Genomic DNA, 845 nt, shown 5'->3' on the forward strand with positions numbered 1-845 from the left:
GCTGGGCTGGGCCCCCCCGTCCCTGTGTCCCCATGTCCCCATGTCCCCACGGCCCTCACATCCCCGTGTCCCCATGTCCCTCTGTCCCCATGTCCCTTGTGTCCCTCTGTTCCCATGCTCCTGGCCCTCGTGGCCCCATGTTCCCCATGTCCCTCTGTCCCCCAGGACCCCTGGACCAGTGTCCCCCTGTCCTGTATGCCCATGTCCCCCTTTCCCCGTGTCCCTATGTCCCAATGTCCCCTGTCCTGTTCCCTGTCCCGCATCCCCAGGCTCCATGTCCCTGATCCCAATGTCCCTTGCCCCCTGTTGCCATGTCCCCCATGTCCCGGGACACGGGACTCCGGGGGTCACCGGGGTCACCGGGGTCACCGCGGTCGGGTCACCGAGGTCACCGGGGTCGCCGCGGGGGGTCACTAGCGGTCACCGGCGCCCCGCCGCCCGCCGCGGTGCAGTACCGCCGCGGGGCCTTCAGCCCAGGGGGCAGTGTGCTCCCGAGCGCTCTCCTCCCCGGAAGTGGGGCGCTCTGCGCCGCGGGCGGCTCAGCTCTGTGGCTGCTCCTTGCCGGAACGAACCAAGTGGAGGCCGCCGGCGGGGGGGGGACGCTCCCGGGGCCGGGGCGGGTTTCTACCGCCGAGGCCACGCCGAGGCCTGGACAGGCATCAACTGGGCAGAATAATCATGGAGAGAAGCGTCGGGGGGCGGCAACGCGATCGGAGGAGGAGACGAGTCCCCCTTTCGGTACATGGTGTATCCCGACCCCCCTACCCAGATGAGCTGTCCCACTCCCCCCCGGGCTCCAGTCGGACGGTCGGTTCCGGGCGGTGAGTGCGGGCGGCGCCGGCGGC

The 845-nt window shown here is 70.7% G+C and overlaps 1 protein-coding gene across 3 annotated transcripts in view; it reads left to right on the forward strand.

Moving 5' to 3' along the window:
• Window positions 1-612: 612 nt before the first annotated feature.
• The window catches only part of ATG101 (autophagy related 101), a 2,576-nt gene continuing 2,343 nt past the window's right edge, over window positions 613-845 (forward strand). The window contains exon 1 of one of the 3 annotated variants that reach the window (XM_026084981.1): window positions 613-821. In XM_026084981.1, the coding sequence (XP_025940766.1) occupies window positions 743-821 (79 nt within the window). In that variant the 5' untranslated portion in view covers window positions 613-742. Of the gene's footprint in view, window position 845 lies in introns of all 3 variants that reach the window. The other 2 variants (XM_026084980.1, XM_026084982.1) reach the window with 2 other exon arrangements.

The sequence above is a fragment of the Apteryx rowi genome, unplaced genomic scaffold (assembly GCF_003343035.1).
Source record: "Apteryx rowi isolate R43461 unplaced genomic scaffold, aptRow1 scaffold_657, whole genome shotgun sequence".
In the NCBI taxonomy this organism is placed as follows: domain Eukaryota; kingdom Metazoa; phylum Chordata; class Aves; order Apterygiformes; family Apterygidae; genus Apteryx; species Apteryx rowi.